This window comes from Diadema antillarum, unplaced genomic scaffold (assembly GCF_040938485.1).
Source record: "Diadema antillarum isolate AM-2024a unplaced genomic scaffold, OU_Dant_1.0 seq00000376_RagTag, whole genome shotgun sequence".
NCBI classification, from domain to species: Eukaryota; Metazoa; Echinodermata; class Echinoidea; order Diadematoida; family Diadematidae; genus Diadema; species Diadema antillarum.
Window position 1 is genome coordinate 667,966 of NW_027271375.1, and position 19,300 is coordinate 687,265.

Here is a 19,300-nt window from a genome sequence, read left to right on the forward strand (position 1 = left end):
AACAAATGAGTTTCAAAAAAAGGTCTGTCAGATCTAATCTAAAATCAAAGTAAAAGTATGCCTTGTTGGATAGTTTACATTCCTTCACAATCAACCCTAATTTTGTCTCTTTCCAACTGCATTCATATAAACATACACATATTTTTACTTAATTGTAAGTCTGTACTGACGGCTTTCACACATAGTAGCTGCACAGGGTCAAGGCTAAGCTTGGCAGCTTGCTATAAAATTTCAACGAACGTTGCACACATCCTCTGGGCTAGAATATGGCTTATGATGTTATTTAAAGTACAAATCACATGAATATTCATGTATCTTCATTATCAACATTATCAACATTTCCATCATGTCTTTGTCAAGTTTCATTAGAGCATACATAAGTAATTTTTCGTTTCCAAATAAACATGCAATATGACGTCCTAAGCCGAGAGGTGATTGCTTGTATCAATTCTGAATAATTATGCAAGATGTCTGTTTGATAACTTAAATCTAAACTACAACTGAGTATCCCCCTCACGCAGAACTACACCTAACCCATCAAGCCTAAGACACCAATTCTCTATGGTTAAATACTGTATCTCCTTTTTAGGATTTTTAAACTTCATAATTACTGTTTCATGAGGTAAAATGACATATACTCTCTCTTTTCTAAGCTAACTGTTCTTAGCCTGTAATTGTTTCTTTCAGTTGTACAATTTTTAAAAATCCTTTAATTGCTTTATCTATATCTGATCCTTAAATTGGCATTTTTTCCTGATTTGTACAAATTTAATGAATTCAATTAGTTCCATTTAATCTTTCTCTGATATGTGATATGCACTAAATTTAAGAGTTGCCAACTTGATAAAGACTAGACGATAATATTGTTTCATGCTTCTGTGCTTGCAGCAGCTTTGACTTTTTAAACAGCTCCGAGGATAGATGATGTAGAAGCAACAAAGGTTTCATTTCCATGGTAACAAGAGTTGTATGCCATTAATCTCTCAAAAAGGAAGTCTATAATCTACTCCTAGTACTGCAGTCTGTTATCATATCACCTAGCTCTACAGGTAAGTCATTTGCCCAAAAGATCTTTACAATGAAAAGCCACAGCTCACTGTATCTATACAATTGTGGAAGACTGAGCAACTCATGAGTATATATCACTAGCTTTTGACTGCTAAAAAGTTATCAAATACAGTCTATCTGTAGCAACCTCAAATTGCCTGCATTAATAATATACATGTCATTTCAAGACAATAACATTTCATTAGCATTATGCCTGCTATATGCACACACCACACACATAGATTTTTTTTTCTTGAACCAACCCTTTCCCAACAACATAGTGAAATTGCCATAGACTTTAATTGTGAGATCTGATAGGTTCTAGGTGTAGCAAATGATGTAAAATACATTAAGGTGCATTTGTCTCATGAGATGTAAAAGAATGGAACAGTAGACCTTATTCAAATGTGAGCCAAATAAGAAAGATAGAGCAGGGTGGATTTGTAGAAATTAAAAGAAGAAATTAAAACAAATGAAATAACATTTAACAAATAATAATTAGACAGCAATGTGCGTATGTTATATCACTCTCACATGATCAAGAAAATTTTGATTAAAAACAGAATTAAGCATAAGAAGGTATGTCAACTGCAGAGGTCATGACTGTCTTTAGTAGTTAATGTCTTTGGCAGTGCATACATCCACTGAGCTGTTGCTGCTATAGTAACAGATCTTGTCGAATAATTTTCTAGTCGGGGTAACTACTGCATCATTATTTGGAGATGATCTCGCCCTGATCCTGACGTCCTACGCTAGATCTACCTCGGGATCCTTGCTGGCACTGATCCACCTGTTCATGATCCACTTCTCGCCCCGGATGACGGGGCAGCCACCGTGCCAGGTGTAGTGGTCAACCTGGCCCATCCAGCCCGTGGCCTCGTCCACAAAGTGGTTGTACCAGATGACCGCCTTGCCCCTCTCGGGACGGATGCGGAGGTTGGACTCCCGGCAGTAGTTGTTCAGATTGATGTGTCCGCTCTCCCGAAGATCCTGCAAATTAGCGAGAAACGTGGAGAAATTCTTGAAAGGATCATAACATCATCAAATCAAGTAATTATTGAATTGAGATGCAAAAATGCATTACTGGCATAGATATTGAGTAATATAAAAGCCTTTCTTGTTCTCAGGTGATGATAATGCGAAATCCATCATATGTTGCATCCCGTCAATCAAACTCAATAGCAGCAGATTTTGTTGCCCGGTGATGGAAACCTCGATAAACTAACTGTAATCAGAGGATCTTTCATAATAGAATAGAAGGCTTCAATTTGATCTGCTTCTCTTACTGCTCCATATCACTTTCTTTTGCCAAAGGCAAGTGATAACTATTCACACATTGGCTCATACTAGCTTGAAGATATGTAAAAACGTAAGGAAAAATTGATATCTCTGTTCTTGTTTTTGTTTTTTCTTTTAAAATTTCATATTTTCAATTCAGAGTAGTCTGATCATATCACTGACAAAGTATTATACTCTCTTTCTCTTTTAAATGGAAAGTGATTTATGACGGTACTCTCAGAATATGATGGTCCTTCTCGATTTCACTTCCAAAATGGTCTGCAGCAGGTATACTTTTCATTGTACACGTATCTCTATAGGAGAACATGTCTTTCAGTCATTCACAAACCTTGCTAGCAGATGTGTTGTTACTCTGGAACATTGATCATTACAAGACTTAACTTAACAGACAGATTTGCAGTTCATTACAAGCCTTTAAAATTTCCATAAAATTTAGATTTTGTAGCAATATTGAAAATGGAAAATAGAAACAATAGATGGGAAAATTTCAACTTGCTGTGTTCAAAATTTTGGCTTCATCTGGCCTTCTACACCTGATAAGTGTATTTCTACCTCAACAAAGGCTCTATCGCATAAAAGACATACTACCACATACATACACTGATAACAAATTCTATGTCAATAAGACCATTGGCTGTAACAATGGCTGACTTTCAAGTGGCAACTTGTGCTTGATTGAGCACAACTTAAAAAAAAAGAAATCATAACTTTTCTAGTTTTGATCAGAATTTGCTCAGACTTTCACCTTCCTGTTCCTGTAATTTTTCCGCTTCTATTTATACAAACTAATTTCAAAGGTGAGTATACTTTTTCAGCTTAGTGCTAAGATGCCTCACATTACAGAAAAGAAAGGCGTCCCGATCAAGCCACACTCACCACATCATCAAACGTATCGTTGTTGGCGACGATGAAAGCCGTCTCTCCGCCCTCCTCTACATCATTCAGATACACCATAATCGTCATGAATCTAGCCAATAGGGACACCAGATGAAAGAAAGTTGAGGACATGTCACCATATTCATCATACAACGAGAACAGAGATAGATCTCCAAGAATTGAAATTTAGAAAGATTTCTCCAAACTTCATCAATTCAATGTCTATCAAAGTGGGACAAATTTTAAATTGCAAAGCTGTATTTCCAGTAAGCTCTAGATAGGACTGGTGTGCTTTTGATGATATAATGATGGTGACATTTGGACACCATCATGCTAGAATAAAAATAAATCCGAATCACTATCCTCATACATGCATGTATTTTACTGCCAAATACCTATCAAACACAGAATCCAAGTATATTTGTGTGTGTGTGTGTGTGTGTGTGTTTGTGTGTGTGTGTGTGTGTGTGTGTGTGTTGTGTGTGTTGTGTGTGTGTGTGTGTTTGTGTGCGTGTTGTATGGGTGGCAAATTAGTCTACAATGTCAAAACGACACAGGTAGTAAAAAGAAACTTATCTAGAGGAGCTCGCCAGCTGCAGCATTTCACATGTTGGGATGATGTCCACTGTCTTGCAACCCCACACACAGGCATATTCACTCAAATGTTTAAGTTTTTAAATGTCTCTGGACGGACTGCTGGCATTGGGTTTTTGCATCAAAACTGCCTCAAAACTGCCTCATTTCAATTCAGTCACTACTGCATAAATCACTTGGCAGGCACTAACTGTTGCCAGGTTGCAACAGCCTATGGGAAAATACACACCAGGAAGAGAATGTGACACAAAAACGGAGGCATGCACGGAATTCTGAAGCACTAGCAAACTGGTGTATTAGAATGACCCATCATGACTCTTGTTTCCATGGCAACCCCTCCAACCCACCTGCAGATGCTGCATCTTTTATGCTTGGTGAGGTGGCAGCAGGGCAAACTCCCAATGGAGTCCCCAGAGTCCAGATGGGCATTGTAGTGACCATGGGGGCCATAGCGGACCACCTGGAAGAAGCTGAACTTCTGGATCAGGGGCTCAGGCAGCTGAGTCAATTTTACTAATCTGTCCCATGATGAAAATGAGAGAAATGAATGAATACTTGACATGAAGTGGCATAATGCTGATAGGATGCTGATATTATATGCATGGAGTTGTCTTAAAGACATATCCACGTTACATCATAGTACGATTACAGATTCTTTGCTGATGAGCTTTTAGAGTTTTCATAATTTCATTCATTATACGGACATTTTATATATAGAGAGATAAAGAGAGATAAAGATACACATGGGCACAACCTAAGGAGATAACTTAGACACATACCAAATGTTTGAAGAGGTGTACTTATATCTTTATCAATATGACAAGTAATACTTTATCTTCACAAAAAATAATGATACTCTACCACTTTTTACATCACATACAAAATAACAGTAGCATTGAGGATTGTCTCTTTCTATAAAATCTTTCTATAGAGATTTTCCTCCTGAAAAAATAAAATCTGCACCACACAAAAACTGGGAATAGTTTCTTCTACAGAGTACCATGGTTTATTAGTGAGACCATTTAGTCTAGTAACTCTTGCAATCATTGCATGCCTAACCCGTTGAGGATGGACTGATTTGCTACAACACACATTTTCCATAGACACCTGCCCAAGTATACTCGGGACTCATCCTCAACGGGTTAATTACGTTACCACCATATATTCTTGCTTCTGACAGTGTTACAATTACTGCATACCTACTGATTTATCACCAGAATTCACTGCTTTTGACAGTGTTTTTGAGTTTGCTCTTTGCATCAAATTATTTGGGGGAGTGTCAGGTAGATTTTGAAGAATTTGCAATGCATTTTGGAGGTCAATTCTTTACTCAAGCATTATGGCCATAGACAAAGCATTCTCATCAGGTCTTGCACTTTATATATTAGATAATGAATGGTCATTTGAGTTCAGCAGAACAAGATCTTTCACTATTGGGCAATGCAAAATCTTATGAAGTAAAGACCATTCACTATTTGTTCCATACAAACACCTTTGACATCAACAAAGAAATGTGGTGCATGCCAATTTCTGAATATTGTACAGAAGTGGCAACCACTTTGGTTGGTTTATCATTATGGCACAAATACACAACGGAGCAACCAGCTGAAAATATTGGCAGCATCAGTGACTGAGTGCACACTGCAAAAGTATGTATGTTGTGACGTCGGGAGAGTGCAATGGTGCAAAACTATACGAGTTGATTAAAAGCCTATCATGGGAATGAATGTACAGGGATGACGTCAACAATACAACATCCAAAACTGCTCGACAAAAATAGCACTCTTGACAGCAACAGCATGAAATGGTACTTTTTTAATGAGTGTCATGTGATGAGCAGTTGACCAATCAGATAACAAGACTCTTTGTAGGTGTTGTATAATAAAGGGTGCTGGTAATGAGCATAAGCAAAATGTCAATGCAATAACACGTGTCAAAATCTCCTCAGTCCAGTAGGGAAAAAAAAATCCATTAAGATACATTAGTCTTCTCTTTTTCTCTTCATATACACTTTTCTTGGCTCTTTTGATCTATTTATACAGCTATCTTTATCTATATATCCATCTTTCTGTCTGTCTATCTTATCTATCTATCTATCTATCTATCTATCTACTTATATATCTATATATCTATCTGTACCATGCTTTGTCTGTACATATTCAAATTGCTGCCTCTTTTTCATTTCCTTCAACAGTCTCTTTCTTTTGAAAGTGGATGCTTCCTTCTTTTTGTGACACACCTCGAGTCCTACAAATCTTTTGCCTATCCTGTTACGCCCTTTTGACTTTGTAGAATATTATATTTCTTGGAGCACGGCTTCTTCAACTTCTCTTTCTCATTTTGTTGCTGTATATGTGACGCAGCAAGTATATTCCTTCATAGGATGAAAAAAAGTGTAAGAGATAAGCAGGTCTGGCATGATGAGACTATCCCTATCACCTTATGTACCATGAAACTTCCAATCACTCCCTTGGTAGACCATTATGATCATATTAGCTGTATTGCATGGTTACAATGCACTTTGTAGCTTGCACTTTTAAAGTGCATGAAATGGGAAAAGAAAAGAAAGAGAAGAAAACAAGACATGGTCGCAGGCTTAATAGAATAACAAAAAGTACCAGAAAACCTCGCTGATGTCTCTTCCAACATGGAATCCTGTGCATGAGAAAAATGTGGGGTGGCTTGACGAGAATATGATACCCCCAAATGATGATGCATCTGGGTGAAGTATCACAATATCTAGTCTGAATGACAGGGAAATACAATCTCTATTGAGAAAACCAGAATGAAAGATACCATTCCAGCTTTGGACACTCACATGGACCTACAGATGAGCACATTAATTTAACTGTAGGTGTAGGTGTATGTGCATGTAGGAGCCTAAGTGTAATTTAGAGTACACTGTAAAACAAGGAATGTTCGCATGCATTTTAATTTCGCAAATTTCGCAAGAGCCAAGATTCGCAAAATTAAAATGCACACAAAAGTTCTTGTATACACTATATGCATTGCATGTTAGAGGCAACTCGCAAAAATTTCATGCTGCATAAAAGGCCATCAGCTCTGATTCACAAAAATTTCATGACGCGAAAATATTGCGTTTTACAGTAAGCTACTCTTCTACAAAAATACATGTATGAGTCCTGTGTCGGGGCAATTACCCCCCCTGCCAAATATTGGTTAGTGACATGGTTAGAGTAAAGATTCGGGTTAGGTTTAGGGATAGAATTTGGGTTAGGGTTAGGATTAGGTTCAGGATTAGGATCAGGTTTAGGGTCAGGGGAAAGGTCTGGGGTAATTGCCCAGGGGGTAATTGCCCTAGATCCATGAGTCTAGATTCATGAAATACTGAGGGAAGAGAGATGGATAGACAGATGAACAGAAATATAAGTACATAGATGGAAGAGTTCTGACAGATAGAAAGAGATGGACAGAGATAGAAAGAGATAGACAGAGAAAGATAGTAAGAGATTGAGAGAGATGGAGAGAGATAGTAAGAGAATGGCAGAGATGAAGAGAGATAGACAGAGACAGAGATAAACAAAGTAAGACATAGACAGAGAGAGAGAGAGAGAGAGTAAGAGACAGACAGAGAGAGAGATAGTAAGAGATACACAGAGAGAGATAGTAAGAGATAGACCGAGAGAGAGATAGACAAAGTAAGAGATAGACACAGAGAGAGAGAGTAAGAGACAGACCGAGAGAGAGATAGTAAGAGATAGACAGAGAGAGATAGTAAGAGATAGACCGAGAGAGAGAGATAGACAAAGTAAGAGATAAACTGAGAGAGAGAGGTAGACAAAGTAAGAGATAAACTGAGAGAGAGAGACGGAGATAGTAAGAGATAGATAGAGACAGAGATAGACAAAATAAGAGATAGACTGGGAGAGAGATAGACAGAGACAGAGATAGACAAAGTAAGAGATAGACAGAGTGAGAGAAATAGTAAGAGATAGACAGAGAGTGAGAGAAATAGTAAGAGATAGACAGAGAGTGAGAGAAATAGTAAGAGATAGACAGAGAGTGAGAGAAATAGTAAGAGATAGACAGAGAGTGAGAGAAATAGTAAGAGATAGACAAAGAGTGAGAGAGATAGTAAGATATAGACAGAGTGAGAGAAATAGTAAGAGATAGACAGAGAGTGAGAGAAATAGTAAGAGATAGACAGAGAGTGAGAGAAATAGTAAGAGATAGACAGAGAGTGAGAAAAATAGTAAGAGATAGACAAAGAGTGAGAGAAATAGTAAGAGATAGACAAAGAGTGAGAGAAATAGTAAGAGATAGACAGAGTGAGAGAAATAGTAAGAGATAGACAGAGAGTGAGAGAAATAGTAAGAGATAGACAGAGAGTGAGAGAAATAGTAAGAGATAGACAGAGAGTGAGAGAAATAGTAAGAGATAGACAAAGAGTGAGAGAGATAGTAAGATATAGACAGAGATGGAGAGAGAAAAACAGAAATATTGTAAGAGATAGACAGAAATAGACAAAGATGGAAAGAGATAAACAGAAATATTGTAAGAGATAGACAAAGAAAGATAGTAAGAGATAGATAGAGACAGATATAGATAGAGAGGGAAAGAGATAGAGAGAGAGATAGTAAGAGATAGACAGAGATAAGAGAGACAGACAGAGATACCAAGAGATAGTAAGAGATATAGGCAGAGATAGAGAGAAATGGGAGAGAAGGGGGGGGGAACAATGGGGAATGCAGCCTACAAGCTCAGCTTTTTAGCATTCCTCCCCATTTCCAACATTTTCCTATACCTACAAGTTTTCTGTAAATTTATCCTTTACTTTGTATGATGAAATTTATGCACTGTATTCAATTTTTGTAATATATTTATATGTTTTTGTTGGAAATGAAAAATAAATGAATGGAATGAAAATGAAAAAAAAAATGAATGGTATTGCAGAGTTATGGGGGATGGACAGAGGTGTGTCCACAACTTCTGCGTACCAATCCCATTCTGGGCTGATCAAATTCAATAAAAATTGTTAAAAACGCAGCCAAGTAGTGTTAATAGCTGCTATTCCATTGGAACCTATTGTGTAATTGCAGACTTTACAGTATTACTGGATTGCAACTCGCCACTAAGCATAATATTACAAGGCCCTAATGAGTGTGTACATGTGTGTGTGTGTGTGTGTGTATGTGTGTGTGTATGTGTGTGAGTGTGTGTGTGTGTGTGTGTGTGTGTGTGTGTGTGTGTGTGTGCATATAAGAGCAGGCAACAATTCCCACAGGACAGGGTACCCTAATCAGCTTGACCCAGAATGAATGCTCGATGTCGTTTTAATGATCTAAACAAGATATGAATCAACCAGGCACAAGAACACAGGACCATCACTTTCATTCCCTGGACCCCGGTCAGTGGACCTTCGTGAAGTGTCGGTCTGAACTCTAGCGTCCCTTCGAGCATGAAATCAAGGATGGAGTTTACCGGGGCGGAAGCTAGCTGCGAGGGGCCTCGTTTCGTACCGTACCTCTGTTGGAAGTCTGCCACCATGGCGTCCTTGGTCTTGTCCGGGTAGATCCAGGCCTGCTCGCTGAAGCGTGACTTCTTGATGGGATTGCTTGCTACCAGATTCTTGATGTATGTCATCAGCTGCTTCAAGCTGAGCCGACTCATTTCCTCCTTGCTGATGAAATCTGTGAACAAAACAAAATGTTAAACCAAACATCGATTCATTGGTTAGTGTGGTGAAGTAACCTGTGAATCACAGACTACACCATCTCCAAACAATTGTCATCAAAACACAATGTGTGCCTGTCACTCCGTATCAGGGCAATTACCTCCAAGGACAATCCCCCCCCCCCCCAGCTAGATACTGGTTGGTGATATTCTTAGAGTAAAGATAAGGGTTAGAGTTAGGATTAGCGTTAGGGGAAGGATCCGAAGTAATTGCCCAGGGGGTATGCCCTAGACCCTGTCATTCCACCATGTCCTCTACATGTAGTAGTACGTAGAATCCAGCTCTTTGATTCTAAAAACGAATTGAAATGATTAAGACAAAATAGTGAATGATGTTCTGTGAGTTTTCAGTCTGTCATAATTATTCTTACTTCCATAAGGTCAACATAAAAAGACTCAGTTTTTCATTGATCTTTAATGTGCTTTCTTTGCTGGTTGGCAAACACATAATATATGCTGGAGTGTCTTCGCCAGCTGCCACAGATGTTGGCAAATTGAATAGAGATTACCTAATCCTCCTAATCTTTACTGCATCACCACGGCTTTCCTGTTTGATTAAGGCACATTAGCGTACCTCAATGGACTTCCCAAGCATCTGACTACGTCAAGTTTGGATTGACTGCTGAATACTGATGAAAAATGTCGGCAAATTAAGCTCAGAGTAGAGAATGAATGTTGTGATGATTTCACTATGAGTATTGCAACTTTTAGTGGCAATGGGTAGATTTTCTTCCACACCTCCGCTGCTTACTCTATTCTCCTCAACTCTCACCCCAAAGTGGTGAAGAATTCTACCACTTGTGCTCAAAGGAGAGACATAGCTTCACACTGACCTATCGTAACCTTTCCTGGAAGTATCATGCCATTTCAAAGAATCAAAATCAATTACCACTTCACAACTTTCTTGTCATTTCATACCTGTACGTTAGGGTTGTTATCAATAAACAAACAAACTTATCTGTATTATTTACAGCAATTACTTGTATTCAGAGCAGTCATCATGTTTCAATTGTTGGAGCAAAGGGAAAAAATATAGGTATACTAGGAAATATTCCTCCTTAGTCATAATAGAAGCAGCAGGTAACCTTTAAGAGGTGGTAACGACCGTCGTTGGAATCCATCATACAGAAATCGTGAGCAAGCGCGGGATGATGCCAAATTCCCCCCGGTGATGAATGTTTGAAGCGACAGTGTCGGAGTGGGCAAACGGCGCTAAATATTATTCACACTCCAGTGAGTGATGCCTCGACCATGAAACGTTCCATCATTATCTTTTTTTTTCTTTCTCTCTTTCTTGGTGGCCTAATGGCCTTATGTCCTTCTGAACAAAGCTACAAACCTCTCAAATTCTGCACTTTTTTTGTAATTTATCTCAGTTAAAAACTTAGCCTACTTGATGACTGACTGTTCTAGATCTACTTTTTACAATTGGAAATTGATCAACAATGCTGCAATGACCCTTAAATGGTGTAATCTCTGGTTTGCAAAATGTTGTCAAATGTCTAGAATGATTAACTAACTGTGGCTTGAATTGATAATTAGCTGCAGATAAGTCACTTGTAATAGTGCATTGATAGTAGTGGTATAGCATTTTTTTTTTAAAGAATAACACAATTTTGTTCAAACACAATTTTGTTCAAACACAATTTTGTCTTGGGGTAATCACTTGTTCAATCAGTGAAACTGAAAAATGAAATGCTTGGAGAAATTTTACTTTTATTCCTTTTATCCTAAACCTGCTGTTCAAGTGCTTTCATTATAATTTTGGGGAGAAATCAGCAAGGAATTCAAAGAGCTGGAGATTACTACCTTTAAAGTAGGAGGTTTGTGCATTTGTGTAGTAGAATGCATACAATTACTGCTCTTACTAATTATGTACACCAGACAAATAGTAATTCCACGCAAATTATTCAATATCGCACATTTGGATCATGGCCAACAGTTTTTTGCACAAAGTGTGTGTGTGTGTGTGTGTGTGTGTGTGCATAGAGCATGATGTGAGGAATTAAATGACATCTATTACAGGTTAGTTATCACATCTTATATTAGCATCATGTACGGAAACTGCATCGCACAACTTTTCTTCTTTATACTCTTCATGAATAGTATTAAACTTCTGCTTACAATCACAGAACAATCATAAAATACTTTTACTTTTTATTTTAATGCCAGGTGATTTGTTTGTTTGTTTGTTTGTTTTGTTTTGTTGGGTTGGGTTTTTTTTTTTCATCTTCAGGGGATTGAAACAATTCGGAAGGAAGCAGGGGAGACAGAAACAAGAAGGCGAAAGACATTTTCACTAAGTTCACTGCAAGCTAGAAGGTGATGTGGTCAAGAAATCTATTTGTGGTTGTCTTTTTTGTGTAGAAGTGTAAAAAGCCTCCCCAAGAGTGCTTTTACTCCTTAGTCCCACCATTCACACCTGGACACCAATGAGTCTTATGGCATTGACCAAACTATCTGAAGCAGCTCGAAGACAAAGGTGTTAATGGCTGTAGGCCCTTTGCAGAGTAGAAGAATTATGATTTCATGGGCCATTCTTTTATACAATTCCTTGCTTAAGTATTCTGAAGTTCTCTTTTTTCTTCTAAAGTAACATGAAGCTTCACATTAACAATTAGTGATGACAAAAACAACTCTTGTCTTTTTCTTGATTTGCTTAATAAACAAACGATGTACAATTGGGGACGGCACAACGCAGAAGAACTGTTGTCCCACAACAAAGAGAAACAAAGATATCAAGGACAGGGTGTTGAAGACAAAACAAAATGAGACAAAAAGACAAAACTCCCTATTTTTCTCTTGGGAATGGCCAACGTGGTGGTGGTACAGCATGAATGTTTGATATAGTCCAAGGGAGACAGCACATTAATATCCTCAGTGTGGTCAGGGTAATCCAGGGAGGGCTTGTAGCCACTTAAGAGGCCTATACTCTCCCTCATCTCTTATTTATCAACTCCCCACTCCCATCCCATTTACCCTGGTCCCAGGGTATGCATTGCTAGTTGCCCTGGCCTCACGCTGGGGTTTGCTCTCTAGACAAGTCGGGTCACCTCCAGAAAGGTTTAAAACAGGAAACCAGGATGTCTATGGGGATGCAAGGGGACAAAAGGTGAGGACAGATTTCCTTTTCTTTTCTTTTTTAATCTATGACCCCCCAAAAAGAAATTTTGAGGAAGATTTGTGTAAAAGCAACTAGTACCCCATTTACACAGGGCATTTACAGTGTTTACAAAAGGCATTTACAGTGAGTGTTCTGTCACTGAAGAAAGTGAGATTTACGGAACTTGAAGTCGTTCCAGGGGTGCTTCTGAAGCCAACTTTGTGTATGAATGGGGTATAGGATTCTTATTCTTTAAAGGGAATGGCTAGTAACTGATCAGTGGGAATCAGTGGGAATGCTGGAGGATGATTGTTCCAATCCTTGTGGGATTCATTTAAGAGTACACTATATATCTATTCTTGTGTGAAAATTATTTGCTTCAGAATGGTCTCATATTCAAGTAATGTGCAGTTTAATGTTTCCAGGTAAGCGTCCCTGGTCAGTGACGGGGCATTAATCTGCACATTACTTGAATATGAGACCGTTCTGAAGCAAATAATTTTCACACAACAGTAGATATAAAATGTACTCTTAAATAAATCCCACAAGGATTGGAACAATCATCCCTCAGCATTCCCACTGATTCCCACTGATCGGTTACTAGCCATCCCCTTTAAAGGTCTATTCTTTCACTGTGCCTCATACAATGGGAAGAAGAAAAGATTGAAGAGGGGTGGAGGTTCTCTGAGCTATCTAAGAAAAAAACATGTCCTCCTACAGAAGGGAGGGATATTGTGTGTCTACTCTGTTACAACAACATCTACTATAGATTGTAGAATTGTCATAAGCTGGTAATTCAACTGAGCACCAGTAGTAAAGGTATGTAAATACAATATTAAGAAAATAAAGAAAAGCATATGCAAACATCTCTCTCACTCTCTCTTTCTATAATCATATATATTATGTCTTGTACCAACACTATGTCTCACCTTGCTAAACTTGGGCAATAAGGTTTATTTGAATATTTGATCCACAAACCTATGTGTACCACAAAGTATCATGATGCAAATGTACACACTCACGAGGACATACAACTGACTACAAATTTTCTGTTCTTCACAGTGAAACTGATTCTACAGTACAACAATTTCATTCGTTAAGAACCCCCTTTAAATAGCTGTATGGGAGGAATGTCCCCAAATTCTAGGGGTCACCGAGCCTCAGTAACAAATCAGTGCTTCTTGTGGAGGACAGTAGACTAAAAAGTGATAATATCTAAAATAATGTTTGACATGTTATTGAAACAAGCCTTGCAAGCCTTGATTTACAAGATTGTCATCACATATTATGTTTAAAGATGAATAAATAAATCCATGGCGTCAAGGCTATACTGGCTGACAATGTTATGACATGATTGCAGAGTTGGCTGTTCAGGTAGAGTTGCTATCAAAGCCTGTAGCGTCACTATTTTTGCTGAAATATCCCTTGAGATTACAATTCTGTAGATACTATCACTTTTGGAAGGGCAGTCTTGCAGAAAGGAGATATATAAGATTTTGTCTATTTGTTTTCCAGAGGGGATTAAATAAAACAACTTCACAACATCCTGCCAATATTTCATAATGATGTCCAGCATTGTACCTCTGAGAGTACATAATTTTTTCCATTGTACACTATTTATCTAAAGTAGTATCATCATTAGTTGTTCAAATCTATAGCACAGACTACTTTTCATGTGTATGTGTCTGCTGTGCAACCAATATTTCAAGTCAATTTCAGCCATCTGCAGGCTGGGACAATCCATTGTGTGATTGCATGGATATTTCTATGACACTGTCATCTTTAGGACACTTTCAAGTTCAAAGAAAAACAGTAACAAGGCAAAGAAGCTCAAGTTGAAATTTTGATTTGGTACAAAACACATCAGTGTTTTTTGTTTGTTTGTTTGTTTGAGGATTGATGAATACATATCACTTCAAAGTACTACACACTCCAATCTCCTTCATTCAACCACGGCATTCATTTGATGAACTTGACACCTTGCATGGGAGCTGCCTTCATTTTGGAATCTTCGCACCCTCCCTCTCTCCCTCTCTCTCAGCCTGGGAAATTACTACGGCAACGTGACTCAAATGCAGAAATTATTGACAACACAATCAATAATGCAGAGGGCCGCATGCCAAACCTGGCACCAAACCTTTTACCTCAAACAACTCGCACGGCACTCCAACTCTTTCTGCAGCTCTGAACAAATGAATTACTGTGAGCACGTTGAACAGTTCATTACGTGCAATATCCTGGAAAATTGCTCCTTGTAATTTATCACACATGGGCTACAGAAGCATCATAGCAGGCTGCATCATTTTAATAAGCTTATCTTTTTGTGGGTTGTGCAAAGCACTTTATGGACATATTTTTGGAATATTAGACAATTAGTATGAGAATGAGGGAACAAAAATCTGTATCCATACAATTCAATTCTAATAATTCATCCACTTCCACACAATATTGGCTCTTCTTCTTTTTCTTACTCCTCCTCCTCCTCACCCTCATCCTCCTCCTTCTTCTTCTTTTTCTCCTTCTTCTTCTTCTTCTTCTTCTTCTTCTTCTTCTTCTTCTTCTTCTTCTTCTTTTTCTTTCAGTACAGAAAGTGATAATTCAAATCATTCTGAGATCAGAACAACTTTCATTTTTGAAATCCCTTGACATTAATCTAGGAAAACCCTTTAATCCACAGCTCGATCTAATCTTTTCTCTACCTTGAGCGTACAAAAACAAAAACAGGATGCTCTTGTGCATTTATTTTGTAAGACTTGCTCCATGCAGGCATATAACTCAAAAGTGTCTATATATTTTCTATTTATCTTTTAAGTATCGGGGCCTAATGGTAATATGTGGCAAAATGATTGAGTTACTATTTGTTTTGAAGTTGGGTATGCTGAGGTCATTTTTCTCTGATACCGTAGGAAGGCAGGCATTCTCAGTTTAAGCAAAATTTGCCATCACGATACATGGTTGATTTATGGTCAGCATATGAGTTTTGGAAGCTATTAAACAGATATGGGAAATCCTGCCATTCATTTGAAAGTTATCTTGGAAAACACATCATGAATATCATATGTACAAGTCAAGATTTGGAAAAAGATGCATGAAGGCAAAAATAGCATTTAAAAAAACAAAACAAAAGAGTAACTGAATGTATGAACATGAATATATGTACATAAATGTGTACATGTAGGCCTATGTGTATTTGTGTGAACATTCATGTCTGTGTAATATACTGGTTCATTTCTATTAATTACCAGTAAATGTACACACTGACATTATTTATTTCATATAACCTTGACTCTACTTCCTTGCATTCATACACGGTTCTTCAGATATGACATGAATACACCTCACCATCAGTTCAGCCTGACATCGCTATGGCAACCAAAAGGTCTCATAACTCTGAGTGAGTATTATTACATCCTCTAGCAATGTAATACTACCCATTTGTCATTGTGTATGCCTGGCCTTGGATATAACTTGCCTGCTCGCATAATTTGCCATTGTTACTGTCTCTAACTATATTGTGTATGATTGATCAATACCGGGGAGTGTTCATCCACCTGCTGTGTGTACAGCAGGTCCACCATGGAAGGCCACGTGCACACTCATCAATGGTTATCAGTATCGGAAACTGAAGTGTGTGATGTCACAGGTGGCTGAGTTCAAGGACAATCTCATTTGAAACAAATGCAATGTGAAACAATTTCACAAGCATTTAAGATGAATACTGTATAAGTAAAAAAAAAACAGTGCACAATATGGAGGTCTGCTCAGGTTCACAATGATGATGACTGTGATGATACTGATGATAATGATAATGACAATGATAATGATGATGATGATGATGATGATAATAACGATAATAATAATAATAATAATAATAATAATAATAATAATAATAATAATAATAATAATAATAATAATAACAATAATAATGATCATGCTATGATAATAACAATTATAATACTTATGATAATGACTACAGAAATAATAATAAAAATTGATGGAATACAGAAAATCTAATGATATTACATTGACCATTATGATTCCAAACATCAATTGTGATAGAAGTAGCAGCAGTAGTACAGCAGTAAAAGTATATAATAACAGCAGCACAGCTTTTGTTATTGAGTCATTGTGGATCAGAATGATACATGTAAATGGTATATATACCTCTGGTCATTGTACATGGTAGTTTGACAGTGGTTCAAATGCAAATTTACTCAAGTGCCCCTATACACTATGCATATTATGAAAATAAATTGATTATTTGGACATATCTAATCAAATCAGGCCTATATAGAAAATGAGTGAGAAATCTGAAATCTTAAGCAGGTGATATGTCTATGAGACTGTGCATGTGTGTGCGCTTTTCTAAAACATCCAACCAATTGTGACTCTATTGCTACTACTAGTATCTTATTTGTTTTTGCCTACTCTTTTGCTCTCCTGTGCTGTAATATCAGCAATAAAAATCACAAAAACCTTCTCTATGAGTAAGACTCCAATTTCACTTTGTGTAAATTGCAAACCACATTAAAGTATACACAGCATAAAACTCTCATTCCATGCAGTCAAATTCATGTTACTGTCATCACTCCTGTTTCATATGACTAGACTGGTCAGAGCATTTTTTTTTCCAAGTTCCATGGCGAGGTTGTCGACCAGGGGAGCTTTCTCCTGCCTCAAAGTCATTAAAGGCTACCGAGGTACATGATCTCTTACATGGTAATCTCACAAATTAAAATGCAATCACACATATTAAAATGCAATCACACAAATTAAAATGCAATCACACACATTAAAATGTAATCACATAAATTAAAATGCAATCACACAAATTAGAATGCAATCATCTCTTCATCTCTATCCGCTGACTACTCCCCTGCATTAAGCCTTAATGTGACCAGGCACTTAGTTTTAACTTGCCATGCTTTTTTTTATCACTATACTCAGTGATACACTTAAACTTGATAAAACATGCCAACTCAGGATATACCTCGTTTCAACTGGAAGACAATGCTTACATAATGGTGATTAACCCTATAAAGCCCAAGCTATTTTGACCCCTTCCACGCCCAAGGGGGAGGGGGTGGGCACATTGTGCCCCCCTCCTATATAACTTCTTTGTTATGTGATGTATGACCGTCATATTTGGCACATGGGTAGAGCAACTCATATTCTACATGACCCAACATTTGAAATTTCTCAAGGTCATCCACTGAGGGCGCTATTTACCAAAATATAAAGAAATACATAGGAAATATGCTAAAATCATGTTTTTTCTTTTTAATTCTTTATCCCCAGTATATATGCTTCTATTTTATATCAATCACTTTCATATTTACCACAAAGGAAAAGCAAGTCAACCTTCACTATTTGTCGTGGTTGAAATTTCTCAAGGTCAACATATGGGGGAGCTATTCATAACAATATACAGAAATATATAAAACCTATGATGTATTGCTAGGAATGGATACATATATTCGTATCGCATTTCATATTTCCAAAACATTGAAATTTTTAGTTTGCAGATTGATAATATGATAAACAAATGATATTACAGGCAAAGCTTGTGTGAAGATAACACAAAATAAAAGGGTAGTCTTTGGAAAATGCTGTATTTTTGATTATTTCTATTATATCTATTGTTTGATGCCTATGTCATATAGAAAATAAAGGAAATAATAGGATGACCATTTCAGGGTAATTCACAAACATAATTACTTCACCCTTTGGTCCTTCAGCAAATTACAGCTAAGAAAACCCCCATTTCATCCATTATTATATTGTTCACTGAAATTGGAACAGAAAATCATGCAAAATCTGACAAACATGGTTGTCAGTTTACGGTTGCCATGGCAACTAGCAATATCGGACATAGCTAAATCATACATCAAAATGTGCGCAATAAGATTTTAGGAAAAGTCACCAAATTTGGTTGAAATCGGATAAAGGGTGTAGGAGTGGCAAATGAAAATATGGTAGGGGGCACAATGTTGGGCTTTATAGGGTTAAGGGAATCAAATAATCTGCATTCATTAGCATTTAGATTCAAGATGTCTATGCCAGTTGTTCAAGAAAGCATTTCAACCAACATGCTAATTGGCGAAGAAAGCACAGGATAAGGTTTAGGAAACAGTGGTTTGGATTGGCAGATCTAACTGTAAAGATTATCTATTATATCATTACAGTTATTTGCTAAAACTTTGAGAGGTTTGGGGTGAAGGAATGGAATTACTGTGACCATTTACACTAGCTATAAATCATACAACAAATTTGTTCTAAGATTTCATGTAAGATGTCAAGCGATAGAAGACGCTATAATGTCACCAGCATATGTTCCAAACTCCCAAAATGAAATCAAAGGCTATTTCAAATTTGACTTGCTAGAAATGAAGGCTGTTCACACTAAAATTTGGCTATTTTGTGCATGCTGAGCCTGCAATGTAAAAAAAAAAAACCCAGAAGAGGAATAAGGAGACATTGCAAGAAGGGATCTAATATTTCAGGAGGAAACCTTCAGAACATATGACTTCATTATAAAGAAATCAAATCTTTTGAGTGAGCATGACCTGGGCCAATCAGAGGGAGAGTGTCAATCCCAAAGTGGCTGTAAGTTGCCGTGACGACACGTTCTGAGTCAAACATTTTCCCCCGGCGCTCCTCAAAAGACACTTGAGCTGTAGCCCAGCC

The 19,300-nt window shown here is 37.4% G+C and overlaps 1 protein-coding gene across 1 annotated transcript in view; it reads right to left on the reverse strand.

The window, feature by feature from the left end:
• Positions 1 to 1,794: 1,794 nt before the first annotated feature.
• LOC139731503 (transmembrane prolyl 4-hydroxylase-like) overlaps positions 1,795 to 19,300 on the reverse strand; it is a 28,208-nt gene continuing 10,702 nt past the window's right edge. Inside the window, exons 6-9 of the mRNA XM_071642387.1 lie at positions 9,302 to 9,467; positions 4,164 to 4,334; positions 3,223 to 3,313; positions 1,795 to 2,037 (exon numbers count right to left, since the gene is read on the reverse strand). Of these exons, the coding sequence (XP_071498488.1) occupies positions 1,795 to 2,037; positions 3,223 to 3,313; positions 4,164 to 4,334; positions 9,302 to 9,467 (671 nt within the window). The remainder of the gene's footprint in view (positions 2,038 to 3,222; positions 3,314 to 4,163; positions 4,335 to 9,301; positions 9,468 to 19,300) is intronic.